The 27131-nt window shown below is 57.1% G+C and overlaps 3 protein-coding genes across 3 annotated transcripts; 1 reads left to right on the top strand and 2 right to left on the bottom strand.

The window, feature by feature from the left end:
* Positions 1-2581: 2581 nt before the first annotated feature.
* HOXD12 (homeobox D12) lies at positions 2582-7708 on the bottom strand. Its single transcript, XM_075528899.1, has 2 exons — positions 5832-7708; positions 2582-5688 (listed from the first exon to the last, which is right to left on the bottom strand). The coding sequence occupies exons 1-2, from the start codon at positions 6406-6408 to the stop codon at positions 5450-5452; spliced, it is 816 nt and encodes a 271-aa protein (XP_075385014.1). The 5' UTR covers positions 6409-7708; the 3' UTR covers positions 2582-5449.
* A 2212-nt stretch (positions 7709-9920) lies between these two features.
* HOXD13 (homeobox D13) lies at positions 9921-13276 on the bottom strand. Its single transcript, XM_075528896.1, has 2 exons — positions 12422-13276; positions 9921-11695 (listed from the first exon to the last, which is right to left on the bottom strand). The coding sequence occupies exons 1-2, from the start codon at positions 13194-13196 to the stop codon at positions 11445-11447; spliced, it is 1026 nt and encodes a 341-aa protein (XP_075385011.1). The 5' UTR covers positions 13197-13276; the 3' UTR covers positions 9921-11444.
* A 9333-nt stretch (positions 13277-22609) lies between these two features.
* EVX2 (even-skipped homeobox 2) lies at positions 22610-26259 on the top strand. Its single transcript, XM_075530452.1, has 3 exons — positions 22610-23036; positions 24040-24317; positions 25546-26259. The coding sequence occupies exons 1-3, from the start codon at positions 22610-22612 to the stop codon at positions 26257-26259; spliced, it is 1419 nt and encodes a 472-aa protein (XP_075386567.1).
* The last annotated feature ends 872 nt before the right edge of the window (positions 26260-27131 follow it).

Consider the following 27131-nt stretch of genomic DNA (forward strand, 5'->3'; position numbering starts at 1 on the left):
TCTCTCTCTCTCTCTCTCCCTCTCTCCTTTCTCACTTTCCTCAGCTCCTCCTTTCCTTCTCTATCTCGTCAGCAGCCTGTCTCTCCATCATCCAAGCAGTGTGTCACAGTGGGACTATCCCCTGTCTGCACTGTACCTTCTCTTCCCTGGTGCCAAAGGAGGAGGATGCTCACGCTGCAGAGCCGCCCTCTGGCCCCAGCCTCCCTGGAGCTGGGCTCTCTGGTGAACAAAAGAATCTGCAGTCAGACTCTCAGGTGCCTGGCTTACTGCTCACCCCCCACCAGAGGCCAGCCACCAGCACTGCCCCCCACCTCGCCTCACGCCCTCTGCTTGCCAACCAGACCTGGGACCAATCCACCTCGCATCCAACACAGTCCTGTGGTGCACATCCCACACCCCTCTCCCCAGGCGCCTTCGGAGGCTCTGCCCCAGCCCAGTCACTGTGGCCCCCACACCAGGCTCATGGGCCCAGGGGGAGAGGCTCTCAGCAGCGCCAACTTCCTGGTTCAAGTCCCTGAGCTTGACCAGGCCTAGAGGCTGGCCCTTCGTACCCCCATCCACTGGCCCCAAGGCCCCTCTGGCCACCACAGTCCACTTTCCGATCCCAGGGGTCCAGGCAAGGCCTGGGATCCCGCCTCTGGGAAAGCAGGAGCTTTCCAAAGTGGGAGAAAACAAATCAATTTTTCAAAAAGCAGCTTTCCACCCACAAATGCTAGCCCTGAAGGTCGGCGACTGCCCCTCTGGCTCAGGCGATCCCAGCACTGGATCTGGGCCTTAGTCCCCCGCCCAGGGTCGACAGCGCTGCGCTGGGACTAGGTCGGTCCCTGGTCCAGGTCGCCGCCGCAGTGCGGCCGGCCGGTGTGCACTCTGCCCACCCTGCTGCCGGAGAAAGAGGAGGAGGATGGGGGAGCTCGGATCTATTTTCTGGCAGACATTCCCTCTTCCTCTCTCTCTTCCCTCCCTTTCCCTCTTCCACTCCCTCTCCCTCCGGCTTCCCTCCCAGCCCACTGCGCAAACAGGTCTGCAGCGGGGACTGAGGGCACCCACCAAACATCCCCCACCCAAAGCAGCGCATCTGTGGGTGCCCCCTCCCTGCAGATGGCACCAGACTCTAGCTTATCCCCTCCTCCCCAGCCCCGACCCACCGCACACGGATAAGTCTCCCCACCTCCAGCCACCGACCAAGCCTCTTCCTTTCGGGCTGGCGGTCGACGCCCCGGGATCTCGCTCCTAAAATGGCTCCCCGGACACTGCACGCTGACCCTGCGAGTGCTTTGGACCCAGGGCAGCGGCGGCGGGACCCGCAGGAAGGGGCTTTCTGGGGTGGGGTGCACACAATGCTGGCACCCTCTCTGCTCACGGCGGCACGGGACAGGGCGTATGCAGTCCGTCGCCCCCAAAGTGGAGCCTGCCGACTACAAGGGGGGAAAAAGGAAGGACGAACCATTCAAGTTCAACGACATGGCGACGGCGGAGACCGCGGGAGCTGCATTTTGGCGAGGGAGGGTGCGCCATCTGCAGCCGCGCGTGGGCGTAGGGCGAAGGCGACAGTGAGCCCCTTTCCGCGGATTAGCGGGGACCCTGGCCTCCACCCTGCCCCCCCCCTGCACAAACTAGGGCGTTCGTTCCCCCGCGCTGCGGGCGTCACCGTGAAGCCCCAGCTCTCTCTTTGGTCTTCCACCTTCTCTCCCAACCCCAGGGAAAATCGCAGCCTCGGCACCCGCGCCGCCCCCTCCAGATCCTACCGTGAAGAGCTGAACGCTGTGGCCTTGTCCTCTGCCTGCGTGGCCCCACCCGAAACGCAGGGCACGCACCCGCACTCGGCCCTCTGGGTGCAGCCAGCCGCTCGCCAACAGGACGCTTTCCGCGCAGCGCCAGGACGCGATGCGGTATTTTGGAGCCACCCAAGATAAGACACTAACTTGACCTTAACTTTGTCAGGGCGCCCCTAGTATCTGGAGAACGTGAACAGACACTGTCTGGCAGCTCTCGTAAAAGCTGACTGGGAGAAGGATTCTGAGTCATTTCATTTATTGCCACTACAGTTCTGCAAGGAAGCTTTTCCTCTCTGCCAAACTTTAATTATTTATGCTCTTTTAGGAAAGGAAAGAAGAGGAAGGGGGGAGGGCACCCAGAGCCAGACCCTTCCCTCTAGACCCTTCGGAATGGGTTCCTCAAGCGAGCGACAAACCAGGGGAGATCACCTTTGTCCAAGGGCGGATTGGACAGGCGCCCTCCCCAGTTTTGAAGGGGGTAGTGGTGGTGGACGCAGCTGGGAGAGGCGGGGTGGGGGGACACCCCCACGCACCCTGACATGAATATTTACAACGATTCCGGATGGATTTCTCTGAGTCCACCGGCCTCCTGGAAGCCTCCCCAGCTCTCCTCCCTGGTGGGGGTAGGGGACCCCCTAGATCTTAAAAACCCGTTGGCTCTCTGAGCTCTCAACCGATTTAATGCCAGACAAGAGTCGTTCCCCCCTCCTCCCCCATCTTTCCCCAAAGGTTGGGTTTCTTATCCAAGAATCCCGCGTGGCTGGAGAACGCTGTGGCCTTTGTGCTGGGAAAAGTTGAGCGCTCAGAGTCCCTCAGCATTTCTAGCCAGTTTTTTTTAGGACGAATGTCTCAGTGGGTCCAAATCTCTTGGCGGGGTCCTTGGCTAGCAGAGGAAAGAGGACGTCGATGTCTTCGGACTTGTGCGGGTCAGGGAAGAACGATTTGGAAAATATTCCTGAGCCCCTGGCGAGCAGACAGACCAGCTTTGGACATTTAGAATAGTTTAATTCTCCAGGGGTGGTGGTGGTGAGGGCCATGGCTATCTCTACCCCTATGCTGCCCCCCAGACTCCCGGAAAAGAACTCGGTGATTTAATGGAATATTGAGGAGAGAAAAAGGCCTCTGAGTGGAGTGTTGTTTTAAGGCCTGCGCCTGAATAAATGTGAGTTCCAAGCCCCTTCTCCAACCCTAGGACAGAGTTCCAACGCGGCCTCTGTCTTTGTTCCTCCAGAAGGCAATCCTGCGGTGAAGACACAGATTGCGAAGAAGTACCACCTTCTCGCTGCACAAGCCCAGGTGCGGAGGAAGCCTGGAACGCAGAGGGTGGGTCCCTGCAGCCTCCTGCTTGTTGCCCCCCCAGCCCATTGTATATCCGTATGTAAGGACAAGATTAAAGGCACGATGAAATATATTTTAAAAATACTCATCAAATTCTCTTCCGAAAAGGGGAATTGGAACTCTTCAGACATGCAGCCATTTTACTAATGACCCCTCTCTGACTTCCTCCTAGGAGCCAGTGGGGGAGTTCCAAGGGGGCAGACAGACCAATGAGGTCCCTGGCCCCCAGGGGTGCCAGAGCCTGTAATGGATGATTTCCACAGGACCACCAGCTCAAAATTCCGTGGGGAGAGAGGTTTGGTTTTGCCTATCTGAGGAACTTCGAATTGTAGCAGTCAAGGGCAGACAACAATGAGCTGAGTAGTTTGGGGATTTAGGCCAAGTGCAGAAGCCCAATGTCCTCTTAGGGTGAGAGGCTTATTCCACCACACCTGCTCCTGCCACCCCACCCCCACTTTGGATATTTCCTACCCATTTTGCTCCTAGGCTTTCATACACCATTTCCTGATGGCCTTGGAGGCCATTTTCTTCTTGAAGGATCAGTCAGCCTCTCCCAGCCCCCTTCACCGAAACATCAAGCAGAAAATAAAAAGGAATTCCGTGTCCTGAAACACATTAGGAAGGACTGGGAAGCTGTTTGAAAAATTGACAGCAGCTCCCTCACAGAGTAACTGGACACTGGGTGTTTATTTCTGATGAAAATATTTCTATACGTCTGCTATACACAGGTGATTGTTGTTGTTTTTAAATCCAAACAAAAATAAAACATGCACAATAACAACTAGAGGGCAGAGAAATGCAATTAAACAGTCCCCTGAAGTCAATGGGCTGGGGTTCATGGGTCCCTGTGGGGCAACCTCAGTTTGCTGCTCTGGGTGGGGTGGGGTGGGGGACCAAGGAATAGAAGTCATTAGACTTTGGGAAGGAATCCTGCAATCCCCAGGCTTTTGTGAAGCTCTATTTGGGAGTTGGAGGTGCTGCTTTGCAGAAGGGGAAGGAGATGAAACAGGGATAGTGGCAGGACCCTGAGAACCCCTTGGTGTGTGGAAACACCCCAGCACACCCAGAACAAACCCTGCTGCCAGCCTCCACAGGGTCAGTCTGTCAGGGGCTGAGGTAAGTAGGCTCTGCAGAGGGCAAGCTGTCTTTAGCCTCTGGGAGGGGAGGTGGCCTGGCCTCTGGTGGATTTAACTGGTGGTTGAGAAGGTTGGGGGACATGGAAACTTCTGGTCCTCTCTGCCTGGTCAAGAGCAGCCAGGAGAAGGTTTAGACTCTGAGGGGCCTCTTCTCTGCTTCTTGAATGGCCAAGCTCTCTGTCCCAGTGGTGAGATACTAAGGTAGTTCCAGAAAGCCGTGTCCACACCTCTCCCCAGCGGGCATGGAAAGCCATATTTAGAGTCAGAGTGGAGGACCCCTCCTCCTTCTCAGTCCCACTTCCTCCTCCATCTCTTCCCCTCCTCCCCGTGCGGTTGGGCCTCCTGGCAGCTGCCCTCACCTCTGACCGGGGCAGTGCTGCTAGCCAGGGTCCAGTTACAGGGAGCAGAGGCTAGCCCGGGCACTGGTGGGGAGGTGGGTGGAAGAAGGGGTTTTTGTCAGACTTGTCTAGGGATTACCCTGCTCCCTTGTCAGTCCTCCTCCCCCAGGGATGAAGTCCCTAGCCACTTCACCTAGCTGGCAGGGGTCAGACCAGCCTGCCAGTGGAGGTATCTCTGAGTTTGTCTGGCCACCCCTCCCCTCTCCTTTCCTCCTGAAGGCTGAAGGTCTAGGGAGGCCTTTGTCCTCTCAAGCCAGCCAGGGCAGATGGGAGGAGGGAAGGCGACACCCTTTCTGGCCTCCACTCTAGACCTGGCTTTGCTAGGGCTGCGGAGAACCTCTAACAAGGCTGCAGTCCTTTCTACTCGGTCTGGAAGCACCCCCCCCCCAAAAAAAAAATTCCCTCCCAAGTTTGAGACCTAGATAGGCGCCTGCAAAAAGCAGAAAAGGCTGAGAGTGGGAGGAAGGGAGACCAGAGCAGCCGAACCCTAGAAAAAGCCAAGTGCAAGGCACAGAGCATGAACCCCAGAGCACCCCACCACCACCCTCTGCTCCAAGCCAGTACAGGTGACCACTGGCTCCCACGCAGAAGCCTCAAGGTCAAGGTTGAACTGTTACTCCGGAACGGCTCTAGGTCACCTCTCAGCTACAGGGAAAAGAGGAGACCCGGATGATGGCCGCTGGCCTGGAGAGCTTTCCTCTGGGGAATGGTGCAGCCCCAGCTGAGAAAGAGCCTCGGGAAAGCCCCTCGCCAGCTCCTTCCCGCGCCGGGCCTGCGCCCTAGTGTCAGGACTGCAGGGCAACTAGTAGAGCGCCAGCGCCTGCTCACGCAGCACCACGCGCTTCTTCTTCATCCGCCGATTTTGGAACCAGATTTTGACCTGCTGGTCACTGAGGTTCAGCCTGTTGGACAACTCCTTGCGCTTCTGCCGGTTGATAAACTCGTTGAGGAGGAATTCGTTCTCCAGCTCGGCGATCTGCTGCTTCGTGTAGGGCTTCCGCTTCTTGCGGGCCCTCCCCGGGGGCGCCCCCCACGGCAGGCCTGCAACACAGCCCCCCGAGAGCGCACGTCAGGCCGGCCCTCTCCAGGCCGCCTGCCCGCCCCCGGGGGCTCCCTCCCTCCTCACGCGCTCTCCCCCGCGTCCCACCTCCCTGCCCGGCCCAGGGAATGTGGCCACCATTTACCGTCGGGCAGCGAAGGTCTCAGGCAAGAGGCGACGCCGGCCGCCTGCACTGTCATGTTCAAGTTGAGCGGGCCCTTGGCGTCGTCCTTGAAACTGGCGGCGGCGCAGGGGGTCCCCTCTAGCAAGGCCGCAGAGCCTGCGGCCGTGCGGCCCACACACGCATAGTCGTGCTTTGCCGCTTTGAGGGCAGCGGCCCCGGAGGTCAGACTAGACTCCGGGATGAAGGGCGGCCGCCCACGGCCTCGGTCCTCAGGCCCAGTGGCCGCGTCAGGCGTGTAGTACTTGGCCTGCTCTTCCGGTCCGTCCTTGGCGCCCAGGGGCTGGAGGCTCAGGGGCCCGGAGGCGGTCAAGTAAGGCTGTGAGAAGCCGCCGAAGGCGGTGGCACCGGGGGGCTGCGCGGGGGCGCAGGAGGCGGGCGCGGGGGTCCAGGGCAGTGCGCCACGCGGGTAGGAGATGGGGGGAAGCGCTGCCAACTGGCCGCCATTGGGCCGCAGGCTGGAGAAGTAGAAGGAGTCAGGCGACTGCAGATTCAGAAGCGAACCCACGTAGCCCGCTCTGTAGAGACTGCGCTCACACATCTCCAACAAAGGCTCGGGCTACGCTCGCAGCAGTATTTAGTTACAACCGGGAATAAGAGGACAGGCTCAGACGATTGGACAAAATTTGCTTGCAGGTTCTTCAAAGCCGGTCATTTCAGCACCGCCTACATCCCCCGACCCGTTTCCCCCCCTTCAGAGTATTATGATAACACCCTCAATATTCGAGAGCGCACGGAGAGACTGGCCAGCCGAGTCAGAGCGCGTTGAGAAAAAGCAAAGACTTCTGGGCCGGCCTCAGGAGCTGGGAGTACCGGGCAGAGGGCGCCTTTGCTCAGCTGTCCCGTGGGACCCTTAGAGGTCTTGATTGGCTTTGCGCTCCCATTTCCCGCGGGCTCCCAGGGGGAGCCTCGGCTAGTTTCCTGTGCCTTTACGTTGTGGCCAATGCCTTTTCCCAGTAATGCATGCTCCTCAGGCTTCTCCTGGACGGCCCCAGGCCTATCTTGAGCAATGCAATTTCTAACTCCATCCCCACCTTCCACAGATGCTCCTTGGAGTGAAGCGGGCCAGGGCAGTTAGCAGCGAAATCCAGCGCAAGGGAGGCTTGTTGAAAACAGAGAAAGGGCCCGCCAACTGGGCCCAAGGTTTGCACCCAGGAAGGAGGCCTCACGACGACACTCGGGCGTGCATCCTCATGGCCCGGGCCTCTACTCCTAGGGTAGTCGCCGTCCAGGTCCGTAGAGAGTACTGGTCAAGGGGCTGGGCAACTCGATTTGCCAAGCAGTGATCAAAGGCACCTTCCTTTTAGCTGCGGGGAGTCACCTTGGAGGCTACCCCCCGCAGACCAGAACTCCAAGGTGTCCATCTGACTGGAGGCGGGCAGAGAAAGGCAAGACGAATTCCCTCCAGAGGATGGTAGGGCGGAAGAGCTGGGGCGCACCGGGGCAGTTGGCTAGCAGCGTTCCTGCATCCCGGACCTCTAGAGGCGCGGACCACTGGCGGTTCGCTGGTCCTGGGAATAGAGAGGCGGGCGGAACAGCGCTCTCTTCCGGGGCAACCGCTGGAAGCGACGCGTGTATCCCTAGCCGCAGGCAGCCGGGGCGGGTCTGGTCCTAGGGCTGGGGGGTGGGGGTGGTGCTCCCCTCCAGCCCCTAGACCTCCAGCGACCCTGGGACGGGTGCCCGCCCCAGCCGGCAGCCCGCCCAGCGGCTCCGAAGCCAAGCTGGAATTGGTTAGAGCCGCCAGCTCAGCACAGACCACACAGGCGCCGCCGGAGGGCAAGGCTGACCACCGCGCAGAGACTTTATTGTGTGAGTTATGGCGACCAATTGGTCGGCTCTGGGGAACGCAATCGACTTCTTCCTCTCGCTGTAGGGCGGAGGGAGGGGGAGTGGGGTGGGCAAGGCTGGGACTCTGGAAGGCTCCCCACTCATTTCCTTAAGAGCTCAACTTGGAGATAAGCGCCGGCTCAGAGGGCCTTGCACAGGGTAGTAGGCACAAGCTGCAATCTAGTACTCTGGGACTTCAAGGACTCAGGTCCCAGCTTCTGACAACCTTGTTTTGGGGGGAGCCCTCCCTGTTCTCAAAGGACTGTAAGCCCCACCAAACGCTAGGGCTCCGTTTGTAACCGGCTTGCTGCCTCGGTTCGTGCAGCTCAGAGCGCACTGGTTCTCAGCCTCCCCAAGTCTAGGAGCGTCTACTGGGACCCTGGGGCAGCCTCACAGACGCAGTTGGGCCCCTGGGACTAAAGACGGAAAGAAACTAAATGAGAGAAAAGACCAGAACAGCTATCTTGCCTCCATAGCTTCTTAGCCCCTAACAGACCCCAGCCAGCCCGTTCTATCTGCTGGACTTATGACTTTCGAGGTTCCCCAGGCAAGGTCGGATGCTTGGAGCGGGGAGCAGGGGACTTTCAGGCGGCGGGGAGGGGGCTTGGAAGTCTTGACTTTGAGGAGAAAAGGAAATTGGACGCGGAGCTAAAAGGCGAGCTCCGTCAATGCCGCCGACTGCCCAGGAGATGGCGAGCGCGCTCCACGCCTGGCAGGCGCCGCCACACGGTCAAGATCAACAGTGAAGGGCGGCGCAGCCAGCCTGCGGTCGCCAACCCCGCGCTGTCACAGACCGCTGCCAGGCGCGCCAGAGAGCCTCAGAAAGCCAGAGATCGTGACCGCAAAAGTGACCCGGGACGCGGCACCAAAGGAACCCAGCGGACTGCCGAGGTCGGGCGAGCGTCGCTCCTGCCCCATTGTTTGGATGCGGGTCCCACCGCCAAGGCCACTTTCAGCTCTTGCATAGCTGGTGTGGCGCGGGCCTCAGTCCCCCCACCGGCGGTGCTCAAAACCTGCCCGGCCTCTGAGATGCTCCTCCCGCCGCCGGTGGATCTGAACCCGAAGGCCAGGCTCAGTTCCCTCCGGTTCCGGGGCACCCCTTGCAGCTCCCGGCTGCTCACCCGGAATTTGCTCTCCGCAATCCGGAATTTAAAAAGAAACCATGTAACAGCGAAATCTTCAGCTGTTACTGATTATTTAGCTTTTCGTTCCAATTTCACCGGAGAGCTTTTGAGCGCAGTTTTAATCTCCAGCAACCCCCCCCCCCCCCGGTTTCTCTAAAGCGGAGGGAATCTGATGTACACACTACAGATGAACGGAAAGCCCATAGGCACCCCGCCGCCTGGCATGCTCCATGGGGAAACCTAAGAAAAGTACCTGGACAACGAAGTGCCGCCCCAGAGCCTGGAATTCACAAACCAGAGGCGGGCGGGGGAGGGACGGCTGTGGGGAGGGAGGGAGGGAGGGAGGGAAAACAGATCGATCCCCCAGGAAAACAATCCTTTGTCGAAAATGTCCGGGAAATGGTTAGTGATCCTTTCCCTGACTACAAGATTGGACTCGGGGTGGCCCCATTACCAGGGGTTACGGTCCCCTTTCCCCTCCCCTCAGAGATAGAATCGGGGTCACATTGCTTTCCCTTCTTCTTTCCTTAATTAAGACGGAGTTGGCTGCCCTGCCGAGGGCTGTAAGACATGAAAGAAATCAAGCTGAGTCAGAGAAAACGAAAGTAGCTCCCAGGCCTAGGGTCTGTGCCGCTTCCCCCACAGAACCCGAAGGAAGCCTGCCTGCCAGGGAAGTTTACAGATGTACGATGGCTTCAAGTTTTGTATTTCACTTACACATCATCAAGTTAGCCGCCGCTAATTAATTATTGAGCCAGGCGCTAACAAAGGCGAGCTTCCTCGTTCCTCAGCGGCCATTTCCCTGAGTAGGGAGAAAGGCCTCTTCTTCGTTCGTAGAACCTAAAAACTGCATCTAGAGGCTTAGGGTATATAAGGAGGGGTTCGGTCATTAATTATTGCTTGGTACAGAGTGCTCAGAGAAAGTGAGAATGGCTAAGCTGGAAAGTTTTTTTTTCTTTTAGGATCGCCAAATATGGATATGTCTAATTTCACAATCTTCCTGGCACGAATATTTATTAACAGCCTTTCTAGGTTGAAAGAGTCCAAGAGAGCAAGTTTCCCCATAGCCAGCACACACAGACCATTGATGTGAAAATAAAACTTTTAATAAATTGATAACAATGAAAGGTAAGTAAAATTTTATCAATTTTTGTTCTGCTGTGTTTTTTTTATCACTTTAGACACCACAAATTATACCTTCATTTAAAAACATTCCTACTTAGGTTAAAGCCACATAGAAAGGGAGCAGAGTGACTTAAGGGAGGGCTTGGAGGTTTCAGAGACCAGACTGTGTTGAGTTTCCTTCATCTGTAGAGAACATAATCATATCCCACAAACCAAGATTTTACAATAAATAAGAATAGAGGAGGGGTAAAGAGAGAAAAGAAATGTCTAAAGACACAGAGGAGATAGGAGAGTTCTGTTTATTTGCATCTCCCTAGGAGGAAAATGTGATTTTTAAATGCCTGAAGCTCTACCTTGGTATTCCAGCTCACAGGCATTGCATTTACAAAAATAAACTATTGGTTGTATAAATATGCAGCACTTCAAAAGTAATTGTGTATTGTCACTTTCAGAAATATCTTCCCTCTCTCTCTCTCTCTCTCTTTCTCTGCTCCTTGGACCTTAACACTCCAAAACCTTTTCACTTTTTGTTAGAAGCTTTGAAGCTCCACCTGAGGTCTGATGAATGTTTTCAAAGTTCTTAACCAGTTTCTGGAAAAAGGATCTCTCTCACCCGTGGCCACATTGCTGCAACCTTTCCTGGCGTACTGAGCTCCCACAGACCCCAAGGAAAGAGGGGCTATTTATATGGGTTGTTCTGCTACTTGCAGCCATTTATATGTCTGCATCTAAAGCAGAAGAAAATGAAGGTGCCTATGAGGATGCATGTCATCATTTTCAAATGAAAGAGTAGACAGAACCAGGTGCTTTAGAACCAGACAGCTAGGACAGCCCATGAAAGACCTAAAGTCAGAAAGATTGTCTTCGGTCCAACATCAACCCTGTTTAGTTAGGTAGCTGCTTTTAAAGTCATCCCAGTACCTTTAACCTCTGCTTTTAGAGTTTGCTCTGTGACCTTAGAGCACACAGCCTGCCCAGGGCTGTTTCCACTTGCCTCAGGGGGACTGCTGAGAGCTAATGATTCAATTACCCAATTACAGGATATGAATGACTGCAGATCTTTCTGCCCTAGTGGATTATGAAGATAATCAGTGCTGGAAACAGATGTAGAAAGTGATTTTTTAAAATGAAACCCTAAAATCTGAACAGCACTTCTAAAATTCATTTGGGAGGATTATTTTAAAAAGACATCGAGTCCTTTATACTGGCCTAGAGGGAGAAACAGAACATTTTAAATGTCACAAAAATATACCTAGACAAGATCAAAACCAATAATAAGCAAGTAAGAAACAGAACTACAAATTCAGGTTGGGCAGCAAAAGAATTTGGAGCCAGATACTGAATGGAGAGGAAAAACAAACAGAAACAAAAAAAAAATCATTCACAAAAATTGCCATCATTGTCAGGGGCTTGGGAATTAAATACATATTCAAGTCTTTCAAAAGGTCTTTTGGGGGAGAACTGAAGATGTTAAGACTCTCCATGGCCAACCTGGCCCACATCAGGAGACGGTGTCTTTGAGTTTGGAGACGATTTTCTTATCCTTCACTCTTCGGTTCTGAAACCAAATGGTCACTTGTCTCTCAGATAGGTTCGTGGCAGCCGAGATTCGCCGCCGCTTGTCCTTGTTAATGAACTTGTTAATGGCGTACTCATTCTCCAGTTCTTTGAGCTGCAGTTTGGTGTAGGGCACCCTTTTTTTCCTCCCCCGGCGGTAGACACACATGTCCGGCTGATTTAGGGCCACATCCCCTGGTGTAAATAATAGTACGAGAAAAGTTAGGTCGGGAGTTCTGCAGTAATGTGTGTGTTGAGGCGGGAGTGCAGGGAATTGTGAAAGCCAGGCTGTTTACACTTTATTATTATCAGTACACATTGTTTACATGTTATTAAAGAAAGATGATCTGCACTTCAAAGTGAAGACAAGTCGTATGTATTACCATAGTTTCTGAAAGCAGCATCGGGCCTTGTAACAGCCCTGCATAGCTTGATAAAGTGGCTCATAGGTTCATAGCACATTCCTGCACCACAACCCACTGAGACACAAAACAAAACACCCAGGCCTTTTGCTCAGGCTTAGACTTCTGGTGTCCCTGTGTTTCGCAGCTTGTGGGCTCTAAGGAAATTTAGTAGCAGTCAGGGGCAGTCATGCTCTAGATAGTGGGGGCCTACATTAGTGACACCTTAGGAAAGAGGCGTCTCCTTCCTGTCGGGAGGAAGACGGCAGAGAATAGAACACGCAAGCGCTCTCAACTCTAGTGGGTAAATATACACCCGAACAAAAGCCTGTGAGCAAGAGGCAATCGAAGGAGGAATTTACAGACTTCATATAAGCGGGACCAAATCTGTTCCAGTGGGTTAAAGGCCTGGTCAGCTGTGGACAGACACTCACGCCCACTCCCAAGTAGGGGCTACAGGTCCTTTCTTTCCCTCGCCTCCCCTCCCCCCAACCTCTTTTTGTGCCTCCTTTGCCCCTACCTGGAAAGGATGATTTCCAAAAATGAGAGCCCTGCGGCTGATCCTTGGCGCAGTACACCTGGCTGTTCCACCCGTTGGCCAGCGTCCAGGACTGGTAGCCCTCCATAGAGATGTACGCCTCGTGCCGAGGCTCCCCGGAACCGAAGGTGGACACCATGTCGATGTAGCCCGGCACGTGCTGGTAGGGGCTCGTGTAGCCCTGGTAGAAGGACACTTCCTTGGCGCGCGCGGGCACCTCGTTGGCCGGTACGCTGCTGCTGGCCAGGCCGGACACGTCCATGTACTTCTCCACCGGGAAGCCTCCGAGCGAGGCGTGCGGCGACGACTTGAGGGCATTCTGCTGTAAGCCCACGCCGTGCGACATGCGGCAGCTGTAGTAGCCGTTGCCGAAGTGGTAGCCATAGCCCAGCGCGGGGGCGCCCGGGGGCGCTGCAGCGGCTGCGGTGGCCGCGGGCGCCGAACACTCTTTGGCAGGGGGAGCCTCGGGACGGGCTGCGGCCACCGCCGAAGAGGACGAGGACGAGGCGGAGCCCGCGCGCTCCGAGGCCCCCGGGTAGGCAAAGCCGGAGGCCGCCGCCGCCGCCGCCGCTGCCGCCGCCGCCGCCGCCGCCGCCGCTCGCCCGGAGTGCGCCCCGGCGAAGACCGGCGCCGAGAGGAAGCCGCGGCACTGCCCGGGCGCCGCCGCCGCCGAGGACGACGAGGAGGCCGGGGCGGCCCCCGTGGCCCCGGCGTCCGCTCGCAGCCCGTCCATGTCCCAACTCCCGGCCCGGCTCATGGCCCGGTCCGCCCCGGCCCGGGCCCCGGCCCCGGCCCCGCGCAGGACACCATGGCGCGGCGCGCCTCCTCCCTCCTCGCCTTTCTCCGGGTCCGCGCGCTCCCGCCCTCTTCCTCTCGCCTGCTCGCCCTCTGCGAGCCTCCCGCCTCCCTCCCGCCCGCCCTCCAACAGGTTAGCTCCTCGCGGGACGCTTATAAAAACGAAGTTCAGGTTGGGAGGGGGCCTGGGCCGGTCGGGGGGCCGCCTCCCGCCCCGGGGGCGCCCGGCGGGGGCCACGCCATTGGCTGCGCGGGGCCACGTGGGGGCGGAGGCGCGGGGGAGCCCGGCTCGGGGGCCCCGGGCCTGCTGGACCCACCCACCCCGCTTCCTCACCCCTCCCCAGCTCCTAGCGGCCCACCTCCCCTGCCCGCGCGTCCCCGGCCCAGGCGATTGCTCCGCAGCCACCCCCGCAAGCTGAGGGCGCGACGGCCATCCCCGGCCTTGTCTGCGACTGCGGCGGGCGCCGAGGCCTGCGCCTGGGCTCGGTCGCGGCTGCCTTTTGCCACCTCTTCTCGCCTCTCTGAGCTGCTTAACTAAACGAAGCTGAAAGAAAGACGTGGGCAGAATCAGAAGAGACTAATTTTTATCCTGTTGCGTAAACCTTTCGTCCAAAAGCTTGAGGATGCTCATTTTCCCTACTTCGCACCTCGATACCCGGCAGAAGACTTTGCGGGCACGCTATCCCAGAGGATCCTACGAATCAAATTCCACTGGAGCCAACCCTCCCTGTACACACACACACACACACACACACACACACACACAAACACACACAAACACGCACACGCGCGCACGCACACACACGCACACCGACCACCAGCCCAGAAAATGTGCATGAAGCGTCCTTGTGGTCGACAGCTGAGACTTAAAGTCAATCAAGCTGAGGAAAGACCCGGTCCTCGCTACTGGGACCCTTGACCATCTACCCCAGGGAGAAAAGTCCAGTGATGCCTTGCCCACCTAGATGTTTGCCTCCTGAGCTGGCCGGTGGTCCCAGCGCGCTCCCCCCCAGTCTGCGAAAAGACCCTTCAAAGAGCACGGGCCTGAAGGCTACGCTGTCGCCCCGCCTGCCCACAGCCAAGCTTCTCTGCCTTGCCGGCAGCCGACCAGCCTCTTGCATACTGCAGCCATCGCTCACTGCCACCCTTTACTCACACTAATTAATTGAAAACTTCACTTTTCCAGGACTTTTGTTTCACTTTCTTTTCCAAGCTGCTAACTGTAGAGAGCAGAGAGGGGCAAGTTAAAAAGGCGTTTGTCACCAACAAATTCAGATCTTGGGAAGGTATAGCACACTAGCCTCCTTTGATTTCCAGGCTGCCCAGTAGGTTCAGGGCAGTTCTGACCTGGCTAGGCCCCATTTGAAGGGATCTACTGCCAGGGACCCAGGGACCACAGAGCTGACCCTTCCTCGTCTGTCTGTGCCATTGCCCAGCCACAGAAAGCTCCAGCCCTCTGCCTCTGGTCTTAGCCATTAATGGGTGCTTGATGTGACCATACCAACCCCTCAGTCCAAGCAACCCTAGAGCTGATGAGAGGAGGGTGCTGGTCCTTAGAGTGAGCCCATTTGGTACTCTAGCATCAACTATCCAGGCCAGCCCATCTCCAAGAAAATTGCGCCCCTGAGCCTGTGATTGGTGAGGCCAGCTTATCACCCAGGAAAGCTCTTTACAGACTCAATCCAGGCTCTGACTGGGGTAAGAGAAGTCCTGCTGGGCTGGCATTGTAAAGTGGGATTGTCAGTGGTGGAAATATCAATGGGCACCAAATATTCGGTACCCATAAAAAGGACATTTGATGGTAGTGGTGGTGGGGTGTCCTAGGAAGAAAAAGCAAAAGAACTTGGCTTTTTAAAAAATCTGTGCACATGGTCCTGATTGCATCCAAGTTAGAAGGGACTTGAGCATTTGCTAAGAGTAATAGGGATGAGAAGTTTGCAAGTGTGCCCTTGGCTGCTTGGGAGAAGGTGAAAGTTGGTGACAGCAGTTCTGGACCAGGCGATGTGAAGGTTGATTTTTCAAGTTTTGACCTGGAAATTCTTCCATAAAGTTTGGTATCAAAACTAACCACGAGATGCCACTTCGAAATGCTTTCATTTCCCCTTGTCTCCCTTTAGTGTTCTCTGAGAAGGAAAGTATGTATTTTTGTTTGTTTGTTTTGTATTTAAAAGCAAAGTTCCCTGTGACTTGAAAAATATATTAAAGGCATAACTAAAGTCAGTGAACACCCACTCTCCTAAAACTAAATGTTCCCGTGGTTTTGTGTGCTGGCTTTCTGTTCCATATGCTATCTGATAAACATATCTTAATAGTGGACTCAAAACCCAATCACATTCACTGCCCGGGAGTCAATTCCGACTCAGTGACCCTATAGGATAGGGTAAAATGTCTCTGTGGGTTTCTGAAACTGTAACTCTTTACAAGAGTAGAACACCTCAATTTTCTCCCCAACAGCAGATTAAATGCTGTAAAAAATGATGAAAGTGAAATTAAGATGGAGGAAAAACCTTGTCAAGATTTGCTGATTTTAGGTAGCTGTCAATTTTGGTTAATTTTCCACACAGCAAATTACGTTGTGCAGGACTGGGTGGTGAGGCGTTGTCAATTCAACTGAAGGTTCTTGTAGGGAAAGGCTTTCTCAGCTGTAGCCAGGCATCCAACTTCCCAATGGGACTAGAAAGTGTCTCTGCCCACTCTGACCTTTCAGAAACAGGGCAGGTTTTGAACAATAATGAGCTTTGCCACTTGCTATCTAGCCCAGAAACACAAAATCTGCCCCAGGGTAGTTAAAACCGGATTCCCCTTAGGAAGGGGGCTCTGACAGGACCCTGTGGGGATCTCTAGCCAGCACCCCAGGGTAGTTGCTGCTATCGCATCATAGGGCTATGGCTGAGAACCAGGCAAAGGTGAGTTGTTTGGTTTATGAACTAAGGAGAGGCAGAGACAGATCAGTTTCAGTATGGTGGGTATAGTAGGGGATTTTGAGGCTGTTTTTGCTCCAGGTATATAGATTATATACCTGGTGTCAGAACTCATTTTAGGGTTCTTTCTCTGTAGCTGGCCAGGCTGGGGGTGTTCTAGGTTGGAGTTTCCACAACCCAAAACCTCTTTGTTAAATGAAAATCCTTTGCAACCAGAGATCGCTCCAAACCCTAAAGTGTTAGTCTGTGAAACCAGTTTTGCCACCATTCCTGATTTGGGTGAGAAACACTGGTGGCATTTCCTTCTCCCAAAGTGCCACCTTGCTAGAGCAAGTGAGGTCAGCTCAGTCATTCTCTAATGCATCGTTCTGCTCCTGCCCCCCTCCAAGCTTACCCAATTTATGGATCCACCCAGCTCTGGAAATCACATTCTCTCTAATCTTTTAAATCACTTCCCTGTTTGTTGCAGGCTTTGGAATGTATTTAGTGGAGAGAATCAAAGTGCCCAGCCATTAGCAGTGGGCTCAGTGGTGGCATGAGGGGTCCTAGAGGTTCCTTTGAAATGGGTTTAATTTAATGGACCCCACCAGGAAGAGCAAGGCACCCTAATCCTGCACTTGGAGGAAGTACAGTGAGAGCAGGAATAGTCCTAATACCAAGGTAGCCCTGCGACACACAAAGTAGCTGGCTACATCATTGGCCACTACCAGCTCTGGGTCCTGCTACCCGTGGAGTGAATTTTTCCCTCTCCCAGAAATACAGGGTTGATTTTCACTCCAACTGGACCCCTTTAGGGGATAAAAAGCATCAGATCTGGGGTGGAGAGAGGCAAACCCTAGGAAAGGCTAAGATTGCCCAGCTCTGCTCACGCTCTCTGTGTGATATGTTCTCACACAGTGAACTACCCCGCAATTGAGTCCACTCGCGACGCCTCAGGACAGCATTAAACTGCCCCGTTGCGTTCCCAAGACGGTAAATCCTGAGGAAACCCCTGGCTGGCGCATTGGAAGCACTGGCTCTGCCGTGAAAAGCTGAGCGCTTTAAACCCTGCATTACCAGAGCGCCTAGCCAGTAGGTTTTAGGTTGGTTAAATGAAAATCGTTTACAACGGGAACAGCATCAACAAAAACCTCTCCAAACTCGAAAGTTACTGGGTGAGACCAGTTTTGCCTCCCTCAGGGCACCAAGCTTCAGGGATACTGAGAACTCCTCGGGACCCCAGGGAGGTAAACGCCACCAGTCTCTTCTGCCACCCCCTCAGGGCGGGGCCCTCACTGCCCAGTGCCTACCGGGGCAGTGGGGCCAGAGCTCAGGGACTGGGCAGCTCCTAGTTTCTTCGGAAAACCATAGTTGGGACCACAAGCAGTTTACAGCTGGTTTGCAGACATCTCAAGGTGTGGAGCTGCCTTCGGAATACACTTTTCTGGGAACATTTTGTAGTTCAGGCCACCTGGAGTCCCAGGGGATAAAGGACAGTAAGTCAGGCTCTCTCCATTCTCTGTTGGGGATCCATTTCATGGTCAGACGCGGGCCTGAGGGATGAAGGGTAGGAAAATGCCCAAAGGAGAGCTGGGGGTGGGGCTCGAGGAGGGTTCGGCTGGTCGCGGGGCCTCATCTCTGGACCGGCAGCCCGCAGTTCCCCACGCGGGCACTAGATGTCCCTGCAAGTCTTCCTGTCGCGTGCTGAGGGCGCACGAGCTCCGTGAGCAGGCGCGGGCCTGGGCTGCCTCAGAAATCAGGGGGCAGAGCCAGCTGCTCAGCCCGGTCAGTCCCGGGTGGGACGCAGAATTTTAGGAAGAAGGAAGAAGAGAGACAGAGGCAGCCAGAGAGACCCAGACACTGGACAGACGTGGCTGGCGGAGGGAGGGATGGTAGCGTAAAGTCACCAGTGGGAAGCCAGCCTTGGAATCACTAAAAAAACGGCGTCTTCCTTTATAAACCCAAACCTCCAGGCACAGGGCCACATCCAGTCTAACAAAAATGTGCCCAGAGCTGGAAGCCCAGGCTGTGTTACCCTCCAGCTCTCATCTCAGCAGGCGAGCACATGGATCCCACTTCATGGCCCTGGACAGTGGGGTCTGGGACCCTCCTGAGGAAGAGGGACGTCAGGCCCGGGTTCCACCTGGGCTCTGGGAAGCCTGGGTTTCACCAGTGCCGTTTCCCTCAAGCAGCCAGGGACAGATTTTATTACCTGAAGTCGCAAGCCAACAGTGTTTACCACTTCACCACGGAGGACCCGCTGCTGGTTGAGAAATAAATATTTAGTCTGGAGGCCTAACAAAAAAAGAAAATTAGGCTTCTTTCATGTCATCCCATCAAAAAAAAGGCTGTTCAGCCCAAATGAAGTAAGTCCCCCTCTCCGGCCCCCTCCAACCAGGCATCTTAAAAATTCCTGCCAAACCGCGCGGCCTAAGTCGGATTCCCTTGTTCTTGGTTTATTGCGTGGACCCTGTATCTTCTCAGTGGGTAGAAGGCGTTGGTGTCTAAAATCCAGGGACATTTGGCAGGCCCTGTCCCATCCTGGATACTCTGGAGGAAGGGCCAGGTTTGGGCATTTCATCCCAAACTCTGCTCCTGTACTCACCGCCCTCCACACAGACTGGGGACTTCCAAGGTGGGCCTATCTTCAACGAAGACACCCACAGACTGAGAAAATCAACCCCAAAGGGCGCCCAGCATGTTAACTTCTTCACCAGTGTGATAGTACCTGAGAGGTAAGTCGAAATCAGGCCCTCTCGGCCTGCTTGGCCCTCTTCTTGGAAAAATGAATGCGAACAGTAACTAACGGAAGCATTGATGTGAGCTATGGAGATCCTGTACGTTAAACTTGCTGAGACTTGCACAGTAAGCTGTACGGGAGCCGATGTGACTCCCAATGATGGTTGTGGGCTCTAAATACACGAAGGGTCATTAAACATGGCTTGGACTGTCCACTGTGCGCCATGTAACATAGTGTAGCGGGGAAATGTTACCTGTTTGTTTACTGAGTTGTTTTCCTGACCGGGTCTCGAATGTACTTTTTTGAATAGACCTGCTAATGTACGTAATGTTAGTGTGAGTTAAAAGGTGCAAAATTGTTTCAAAACCACTAATGAAAGATTTCATACACTGGTGCAGATAGGAGCTGGAGGCACAGGGAATCCAGGGTGGATGATATCTTCAGGACCAGGGGTGTGAGGGGCGATACTGGGAGGGCCGAGGGTGAGGAGGTTGGAAAAGGGGGAACCGATTACAAGGATCCACATGTGACCTCCTCCCTGGGGGACGGACAACAGAGAAGGGGGTGAAGGGAGACACCGGATAGGGCAAGATATGACAAAATAATAATCTATAAATTATCAAGGGCTCATGAGGGAGGGGGGAACAGGGAGGGAGGGGAAAAAAAGAGGACCTGATGCAAAGGGCTTAAGTGGAGAGCAAATGCTTTGAAAATGGTGAGGGCAATGAATGTACAGATGTGCTTTATACAATTGATGTATGTATATGTATGGATTGTGATAAGAGTTGTATGAGCCCCTAATAAAATGTTTTTAAAAAAAGAAAGAAAGAAGATGTCATTGAGAAATGGCGCTTTCCCTTCTCAACAGACTGAGGCTTCGGTCTGGTTTGGCGCAGGCCCCAGGGGCTGGGGCCACAGGGTCTCAGAGGACAGGAGGGACGGACTGGGGAATTGCAAACCCAGGGACCGAGTAAGGGGTCGCCCTCACCATCCTCGCCCGGGGCACTGTTTCAGCGCTTGAAAAGCATCCCACAGTCGCCACCACCGAGAGTAAAACAGACGGGGGCGCCAAACGACAGCAATAAAGGCCTCCACAGACTTCCGCCCAGGCCGCACCTCGGTCGTCTCCCACCCCACCCCCAGCATCCCCCATGCCCGCCCGGGGCCAGGGGCCGCTTCCTACTCGCCCCAGTGGACCAAGGTGCTGGACCTGCTCCGAAACTGACCCTGGAGCTCGCGGAGACACGGGAGTCTTCCGGGAGGGGGCCGGATATCCCACTGGACTCCCTGGAGCAGCGCTTCCCCCCCCCCCACTTACTAATGGCCTATCCAGGGCGGGGCGGGAGGGGGCGCGGAAGATCTGGGCGCCACTCTGGGGGCCTCGGGGACGAGGTGGGGGCGTCTGTCCCGGGTCTCCAACGGCGCCAGTGGTCCAAAGCGGGAGCGAGGGTGGCATGAAGCAGGATGGGATCCAGGGTAGGGGTTGGGGCGGAGACGGATGATGGGCCAGGTCGTCCTCTCCCCTATGGCCTCTCCCACCCACGCGCCTTGGAGCGCTGAGCTGCTCACCTGGACGGAGCATGTTTATTACCTTCCAGAGGTGGAATTGATTTTCGAAGCAAAGCGCGAGTTATTGGAATAAGTTGGCGCCAAGGGAGAACAGGAGGGAAACTTTTGGCACTGACTATATATGTATATAATATATATATATATTCTGCTGATACTTCATACCTGTCTCCCCTTACATTCCTGATGCGTTCCCAACGGGTCGAAGGTTAAAAGGAACTTGCCAACCTAGCACTGGGCAGAGAGTGCCCCCAATGAACCCTGATAAGCTGGGTGTGGCGGGAGGTGGAGGGAGGGGGCGCCGGCGGGGCGGAAATGTGGGACCGGTGCCCAGAGCCCAGATTGCCAGGGTCTCTCGCCCGACCGCGTAGGCAGCTAGCAGGCCCTCCTCGGTGTGGGGTTCCGGCCCTCCCCGGTGCCCTACTCTGCCCGCAGAGCTTCCTCTTGGGGCGGCTTGCGGGCGGGCCCAGCGCATCTCAGGCCCTGGCAGGGGGGTGAGGGGCGGAGGCGCGGGAGGAGACGCAGAGCGGCCTCCAGGGAAGATTGATCTTCGTTAAAATGGTTGCCACCGGCGTCATTATAACCATCAATGTTATCGCCCAGAGGCTCAGCTGCCAAGCTGAGGCCGCGAGGAGCAGCAGCGAGGCTGGTGGGCGATTAGCCGCGGCTGGTCTCCGCGCCGGGAATATCCGGGGCCACAGGTAAGGGGGGAGGGGAGGACGAAGAGAAAGGATGGGAAACGGAGGGCCAAGAAGTGGTGGTGGTGGATGGGGAGAAGGCAACACACACACACACACACACACACACACCCTTACAAATCCAAAGATTGAGGACGTTGGCACAAAGAATTTGATTTGCGAAGGGAAGGGGAGAACTGGCGACGTAAAAAAGTGGATTTGGGCCGGCCCATATTGTACCGCCCATCGCGACTATGTTTAACGTTAACTGTCGAATTCTGCTATCAAATCATCCAGTGGAGTTTATTTCCCCCAGGGACCATGCGTAGGCGAGAAGCCCATCCATCAGCAGGATTATAAAAGTGAAAAACCCGCGACTTCGAGTTCAGAACTCGCTCTGCAAACGGTGTTAGAAAATCAGAGAGGACCTAATGTAATGATTTCCGTTTGGATGCGCCGGCCGACCGCACCTCCCAGGCCACGTAGCACCAAAAGCGCTTTCAAAATTCCAGAAGAGCTATTCTCTCTCTCTCTCTCTCTCTCTCTCTCTCTCTCTCTCTCTCTCTCTCTCTCTCTCTCTCTCTCTCTCTCTCTCTCTCTCTCTCTCTCTGTCTCTTCTGTGCTGGGGTGGAAGGGAAAGCAGCTAGTCAGAGGCTGAGATCTAGGGCGGGAGAGAACCCAGCATCTTATTTGTTAAATAAAATACGTATTTGGTTCTGCAATCGGTCAGATAAGTAACCTAGAGTGGAGGTAAGGTCGCCTTACGCAACTCTTCCTGCATCCTCCCCTTTGGCCTCCCTTCTCTCACGCCCCCAGCTTGTAAATGTTAAAAAAAAAAATCCCTTCCCAACGATCTACTCTGGAAACTCAAAGCATTATCTATTATTTAACACGTATCTGTGTCCGAGGAAAAATGAGGAAGGCGCTGCATGATTAGGACCTGAGGGGCAACCCAGCAAACTGAGAGCGTAATGATGTCCCTAAATGAAGGGGGAAATGTGCCGCGGCGCGCTCTATTAATCAGACTGTCAATTTCACCCCCGAGGCCAACCCCCCGGGCGGGCGGGCGGGCAGAGCAGGCTCCGAGCGGGCAAGGACCGGAGCCTCCTTCCTCACTTCTTGTCTCTTCTCGCCTCCTACCTGGATCTATTTGTCTGCTCCGAAGCCGCCTTCATCACCCACTGACAGGAGCGTGTATTTATTTGCTTATAAACCTGTTACAATAAATGATTATTCGAAAGGCGTCATTCGTACCTTAATGACGAGCGGGCGCTACTTTTTGATGAATGACATCTCGGACTCGGAAGGATGTATGGGTCATTTTGACCAGTCATTCCCTCGCTCTGGCATCCCACAATTTTTTCCGCCTCCCCCCAAAAGAGATAATAATATTTAGAGGCGCTCGCTGAGGCTGAATGAGAATTAGCCCTAGGCGCAGTCCATCATTAGGACGGTACAGCCGGGCCACTGTGACATTTTTTAGAAAGCTGAGATGATGGAAAGAATAAGAAAAGAGATGATTCTGATGGAGAGAGGGCTGCACAGCCCCGCGGCCGCCAAGAGGTTCTCCGGTTTGTCCGACTCGGCGGGCAACGCTGTGCTGGAGGCCCTGGAAAATTCGCAGCACCCGGCTCGCCTCAGCCCGCGCCTGCCGTCTGCCCCGCTGCACGGCGCTCTGGGAGAGCTCCCCGCCAAAGGCAAATTCGAAATAGACACTTTATTCAACCTGCAGCACCCGGGCAGCGAGAGCTCCGTCTCCGCCGAAATTGCCTCCGCCGCCGAGAGCCGCAAGAAGCCGGGCCATTATTCCGAGGCGGCCGCCGAGGCCGACATGAGCAGCGACGTGGAGGTGGGCTGCTCAGCGCTGCGCTCCCCGGGAGGCCTCGGGGCCGCGCCGCTCAAGGAAAACAATGGCAAAGGTAACCGCGCCCGCCCACGCCGCCACCCCCTCTAGCCCGGTCCTCCCTCGGCCGGCCGGCCACCCGGCCTCCCCCGCCGGCCCTGCCCAGCCCCGGGGCCCCTAACGGACCCTCTGGCCCAGAGCTATGCCGCCTGGGCTTCCGTGAGAGCGGGGCAAGGCTGGAGGACCGTGCCCGCCGGTTCTGCTCCTCGGAGCCCCCCAACCCCCAAATCCAGCGAGGTGCGGGCCTGGGACGCCAAGCCTGTCCCCATCCCACTACCCCTCTCTGCTCCAGAGCCGGAGAAAATGTGTCTGCACCCCGGCGGGGCCCGCAGCTGAGGCCCTCTTGGGGAAGGGTGCCCCGGGCAACTGCTCCTAACTTCTTAGCGCACTGCCTGGGAACCCCCAGGGTCAAGTGCAGGAGAATTCTTCCCGACAAACCGGAGGGACCCTGGCCGGGCACCTCCGCTCAGCCCGCTTGGGGTTAGGGAGGAAAGGAGTTGAAACTAGACTCCACACCTCAACGACTCTCATTTGAGCTGCAGCTGTTTTGCAACTCTTAAAATATATATTTTTTATCTAAACCCCCAAAGACTAACCAAAATAGAGAAGAGGGGGGAAAAAGGGGGAGGGTGTCCAAAGGCCTAAGACAAAACTCTCCCGCTGTGCTGTCTCCAAACCATTGCAAACCCAGAGCTTTCCAAGTTGCACGTGAACCTGGGCACTTTCCCTTTAGGCCGATTTTGCTCCAGATTTGAAAATCTCTAATCCTCAATCGAAAAACAAAAAGCCAAACCAAGCCACCCAAACCCTTCTTTAATTCCACTCGGATTCTTGGGTTATGAGGGGCTCCCCAAACTTTATTGATCCCATTAACGGCAGCAATTTGTAAGCATGACAGACCCTATCAATTCTGGCAGCTCCTCGCCTCCCTGGTCGCGGCTTCCCCCAGCTGCGCGCAGCCGGGGCTCGGGGCTCAGGGTCCTCCAGCGACTCACGCGCCGTCGGCCGTTTTTTACTAGGCTACACGGACAGCGGCTCGGCCGCCGGCAGCACCACGTCGACGCCGGGCTCGGGCCTCGGCAGCCTGCATGGAGGCGGCGGCGGCGGCGGCGGCGGCGGGGGCGCGGCGCTGGGCGGCTCAGGCTCGGGCGCGGATCAGGTGCGGCGCTATCGCACGGCGTTCACCCGCGAGCAGATCGCGCGCCTGGAGAAGGAGTTCTACCGGGAGAACTACGTGTCGCGGCCCCGCCGGTGCGAGCTGGCCGCCGCGCTCAACCTGCCCGAAACCACCATCAAGGTATGGCGCCTGCTCGGGCCTCCCTCCTAGGGGGAGAGCGGGTGGGTTCTGGGTGGCTTGTTCCTTTCTTTTCCCCTTTCGGCGGGGGCAGGTTTAACCCGGGCATGGAAACGCACTGGGGCTGGTCGGCCAAGGAGTTGGCTCATTCCTCTCCGCCGGATGCGAGAACGGCGGGGCGGCCGGCTGGCCTGGAAAAGGCCCCTGACAGGCGGCGCCCCGGTCGCAAATCCGCGCTTGGGCTCGAGCCTGACCAGGTGTCCAGGGCCAGAGCCCGTGGTGGACCCACTTCCCTCTCGGTGGCCAAGCCGGCTGGCTTTGTTCTTCAAGCACGAACCAGAGGTGAAACTTCTCATTCACTCTCGATCTCCGAGATTTATTTTTCACATAAATCGTTACAACGAGGGGAGAAGGATACTGTATTTTTAAAAAATCGATTGGCTAGAGAAAGTAGTTTCCTGAACAGTTTTCTTTAGGCCAAGGGGGAGGGAGGGGTGACGAAAGGCAACCTCTTGGAGCTGGGGGAACAAAAACGAAATAGTCCTTATTGTCTTTAGGTGATTAATTTTATTATCCGCCAGGGAGAGGTTCAGACTGGAGGTTGGGCGCCTTCGTGAACCCTTCACGGGGGCCTCGCTTTCTAGAAAAGAGGAAGCCCCAGCTTTAGGGCAGGGATGCAGAACACGCTGGTCGGTTCGTTCGCTCGGGCTCTTTCTTGAATTTCGGGTTGTGACCAATGATACCTTTATTAGCGGCTCTGTTGGGAGGGGTGAAGTCGCCCGACTTAAAGGGGACACGGGCCCCGCCATTATTTCAGGCAAACGATTCCAACAAAATCACCACTGCCACCGGGAGGACAGTCTCGGGCCCCTTGGGGGCAGGTCCGCCCTGAGGCCGCCCCTCTGGCAGGCTGCCCCCGCCGCCGCTGCCTCTCTGCCCCTGGTTGCCCAGGATCCGGGTACAAGCCCCGGGTTGGGAGGCCGGGCCGGGCAGGTGTCTGGGTGGCAGGACAGAGGACCGGTTTGGGTGAGGACCAGCAAGAGCCGCCGGCGCGAGGGCAGGGCCCAGGAGCCGCTGCGCCGCAGCAGGGGGGTCCGCGGGGCTCGACTTGCGCTCCGCGGCGGAGCCCAGGCCGGCCCACTGTGGCGGCGGCACGGGGCAGGCCGGCCCGGGCGGGAGCGGGTCCGCGTGGCGCTCCCTAACCCGGGTCGCGGCGCGGCTCTCCCCGCAGGTGTGGTTCCAGAACCGGCGCATGAAGGACAAGCGGCAGCGCCTGGCCATGTCCTGGCCGCACCCGGCCGACCCCAGCTTCTACACCTACATGATGACGCACGCGGCCGCCACCGGAAGCCTGCCCTACCCCTTCCACTCGCACGTGCCGCTGCACTACTACCCGCACGTGGGCGTCACGGCCGCCGCCGCCGCCGCCGCCGCCTCGGGCGCCGCCGCCGCCTCGTCGCCCTTCGCCACGTCCATCCGCCCGCTGGACACCTTCCGCGCCCTCTCGCACCCCTACTCGCGGCCCGAGCTGCTGTGCAGCTTCCGCCACCCGGGCCTCTACCAGGCGCCGGCGGCCGCCGCGGGGCTCAACAGCGCGGCCTCGGCGGCGGCTGCGGCGGCGGCGGCGGCGGCGGCGGCCTCCTCGGCGGCGGCGGCCGGCGCGCCCCCCAGCGGCGGGTCCGCGCCCTGCTCGTGCCTCAGTTGCCACAGTAGCCAGTCAGCCGCCGCCGCCGCCGCCGCTGCCGCCGCGGCCCTGGGCTCCCGGGGTGGCGGCGGCGGCGGTGGCGGCGGCGGCGGCGGCGCGGGGGCGGGGGGCTCGGACTTCGGCTGCAGCGCCGCGGCGCCGCGCTCCGAGAGCGGCTTCCTGCCCTACTCGGCCGCGGTGCTCAGCAAGACCGCCGTGAGCCCGCCGGACCAGAGGGACGAGGCGCCGCTCACCAGATAACTACGCGCGGCTGCCGCTAGGGGGCCGCGCCCGCCCTCGCCGCGTGTGCCCGGGGCCCCCCGCGCGCCCCCTGCACCCTGCGCGCGCTGCCCGCTGTCCCCGCGGCCGCCAGGGGGCGCCCGGGCGCGAGGCCCCGGGGAAACTGCCCCAGGTCCGGAGGAAGGGGGCGGCGAGTGCGAGTCCGGCCGCGGCCCCTCCCCCACAAAGTAGTTCTATTTTTGTATTTGCCGCCCAGCCGCCTCTCCTCCGTCCCTCCTGTGCGTTTCTGGCCTCCCAGGCCCCGCTCCCCGCCTCTGATCTGAGCTCTTGGTCTCCCCGGAGACAATCCGTCCCCCTCCGAGCCTCAGGCCGCACCGCGTGGCCGGAGCTGCGGCGAGCCCCGGCGGCGGCGAGGAATGGGGTGCAGCAGTCACCCCGAGCCAGGTTTCCCCTGCTGCTCTTGTTCGCTCCCCTTCCTGGCGTCCTCCTTAACCGGGCCTGGGCCGAGGTGGCACCGTGCCCCCTTCGTCCTGAACAGGTCGGGGTCCCCGCCAAGAGGAGCAGGTGGCGTGGCCGTCGGAGAAGGCCCGGCTGCGGGTGTTTGTGAGATTTGTCCCGCGCTTGGGGCGCTGGGCCGGTGGGGCCGGTGGCCGCCGCCTTCCTCGGGAAGCAGAGCTCCCCCAGGTGGGAAGGGAGGGTGGGGTCGCCCCCTCTGCCTCAGATCTACCTCCTTTCCCTCTATTTCGGTCTTCGGTTTCAGAGCTACAGCTGCGGAAGGCGCTGGAGTGTGTTGTGCCAGCAACGCTAGCGTAGGAGGTGGCCACCGAGCGCCAGGCCCGCCAAGAGAAGGGATGGGGCTGTCGGATATGGAGAGGCGTTTTCAGCTCCATTCC

The sequence above is a fragment of the Tenrec ecaudatus genome, chromosome 13 (assembly GCF_050624435.1).
Source record: "Tenrec ecaudatus isolate mTenEca1 chromosome 13, mTenEca1.hap1, whole genome shotgun sequence".
Taxonomy (NCBI): Eukaryota; Metazoa; Chordata; class Mammalia; order Afrosoricida; family Tenrecidae; genus Tenrec; species Tenrec ecaudatus.

Coding starts and splice junctions, on each gene's coding strand:
- HOXD12 (XM_075528899.1), bottom strand. CDS start 6,408: ATGTGTGAGCGCAGTCTCTACAGAGCGGGCTACGTGGGTTCGCTTCTG. Junction 5,689..5,831: donor GAGACCTTCGCTGCCCGACG/GTAAATGGTGGC, acceptor GCTGTGTTGCAG/GCCTGCCGTGGGGGGCGCCC.
- HOXD13 (XM_075528896.1), bottom strand. CDS start 13,196: ATGAGCCGGGCCGGGAGTTGGGACATGGACGGGCTGCGAGCGGACGCC. Junction 11,696..12,421: donor TTGGAAATCATCCTTTCCAG/GTAGGGGCAAAG, acceptor TATTTACACCAG/GGGATGTGGCCCTAAATCAG.
- EVX2 (XM_075530452.1), top strand. CDS start 22,610: ATGATGGAAAGAATAAGAAAAGAGATGATTCTGATGGAGAGAGGGCTG. Junction 23,037..24,039: donor CAAGGAAAACAATGGCAAAG/GTAACCGCGCCC, acceptor GTTTTTTACTAG/GCTACACGGACAGCGGCTCG. Junction 24,318..25,545: donor TGCCCGAAACCACCATCAAG/GTATGGCGCCTG, acceptor CTCTCCCCGCAG/GTGTGGTTCCAGAACCGGCG.